Source organism: Aplysia californica, unplaced genomic scaffold (genome assembly GCF_000002075.1).
Source record: "Aplysia californica isolate F4 #8 unplaced genomic scaffold, AplCal3.0 scaffold00329, whole genome shotgun sequence".
NCBI classification, from domain to species: Eukaryota; Metazoa; Mollusca; class Gastropoda; order Aplysiida; family Aplysiidae; genus Aplysia; species Aplysia californica.
The window spans coordinates 126,640-128,242 of NW_004797599.1; the positions used below are offsets into that span (position 1 = coordinate 126,640).

General features: G+C 41.2%; 2 protein-coding genes across 2 annotated transcripts in view; one reads left to right on the plus strand and one right to left on the minus strand.

Moving 5' to 3' along the window:
- The window catches only part of LOC101855578 (putative peroxisomal-coenzyme A synthetase), a 13,293-nt gene that overhangs the window by 3,103 nt on the left and 8,587 nt on the right, over positions 1-1,603 (plus strand). The gene's annotated exons all lie outside the window — the stretch shown is intronic.
- On the minus strand, positions 71-1,325 carry LOC101855960 (the record flags this gene model as incomplete). The annotated part of the gene is given in 2 exon segments (XM_005102527.3): positions 71-701; positions 1,203-1,325. Coding segments are annotated over 2 exon segments (652 nt in total), but the record flags the coding sequence as incomplete, so codon positions are not given.

A 1,603-nucleotide genomic window follows, 5' to 3' on the forward strand; every position in this document is an offset into this window, starting at 1 on the left:
CCGATGATGATGATGATGATGATGATGATGATGATGATGATGATGATGATGATGATGATGATGATGATGATGATGATGATGATGATGATGAAAATGATGAAAATAACATTCCATACAGGACGGTACAGAGGAAGTGTCAGACAGATAAATATCAGCTGAACACAACAATGGATCAATAACCAGCTTGGTACGATATTAAGCTTACGAAATGTCCATTATAAGATAGAGGTGTCTTTACCCTGGCGTAAATGTCTCCAGAAATGTACGCAACCTGCACATTGATATCTTCATCTCCGGGCACAGTGTTGTTGTTGTTCTTAGCCTCAGGCTTCTTTTCCAAGGTATCATCTTTGGAAGCTGTGGGACGCAGTTCCTTCTGAGGAGTCCAGTGGGTACCTCCATCTTTGTTTGAATCTATATGTCCCATTTTTTGTTTTTTAGAGTTCTTTCTTTTCGCACTCGGTCCATCCTCAGATTCTAATGCTGATGCCGCACCTGGAATAGCAGACTTTTTCGTTTTCTTGTTGTCTTTTTGGGCTGTTATCTCATTCATTTTGCGCTGCTTGGTTGGGGCTGGAGTAAAATCCTCGTCCTCTTCCGAGTCAGAGTAAAAGTATTCTGGGTCCGAGCATCGTGGCCTTGTAATGTCGCGTCCTTCGAGTTCCACCATATGCTTCTTGATTCTGGATTTGTTCTCGTTGCTGGAATATAAAACCAAACAGTACCTTGTTTTTGTTTGTCCTAGTAGAGGTTTTACGGCGCTAGCAACTGCATAAGGTCATATGAGCGCCAAAAAAGTATCTAAGGAGAGGAAAAAATGTTAAAGATAAGAGAATAAAACACTTGGACAGCAGACTTCATTCTTCCAAAACCTTTACAGTTGACAGTCTCTGTAAAAGCAGAATTACAATTTTATGGCACAAGCCACGATCTTCAACTTTCTTCTTCTTTTATTTCTTTTTTAAATAGTATTAAAGTCTGTCTGGATGTTTGTCTGGTCATCTGTCTGTCTGTCTGTCTGTCTGTCTGTCTGTCTGTCTGTCTGTCTGTCTGTCTGTCTGTCTGTGTGTGTGTGTGTGTGTGTGTGTGTGTGTGTGAGAGAGAGAGAGAGAGAGAGAGAGTTTGTCGAAGTAAACAGTCTTGACAAAGAAGAACAAGCTCTTTTTCATAGCAAAATACTCTTTAGAAAGTCCTATCCGTACCTCAAAGCGTTATACCCCACCAGATGTGTGGGGTAGTTTCTCACCAGGTGCTTCATCCACCACAGGTAAGAAGACCGCCGGTAGAAACAGTCGACGTGGTTCCACCCAGGCGAGCAAGTGAGACTGGCGTTGCCAAACATCAAAAGAAAGAAAAAAGAAAAAAAAATGAACGATAACTTTATTTCTCGCAACTTAGAAGATCACATGTTACTGTCTTTTTCAACGTGAAGGTGCACATGTATTTATTTATTCCAAAGTGGCACAAAAAGAAATAGGGCGTTTACATTGTTTGAAACACACCAGAATCCGCTATAATAAACTTCCTGGGTGTTGGTTTTGAGGCTATTTCAGTAAAGGTGTGTTGTCGTGTTATCATCTCGCAACTGAGGAAGAGGGGGGGG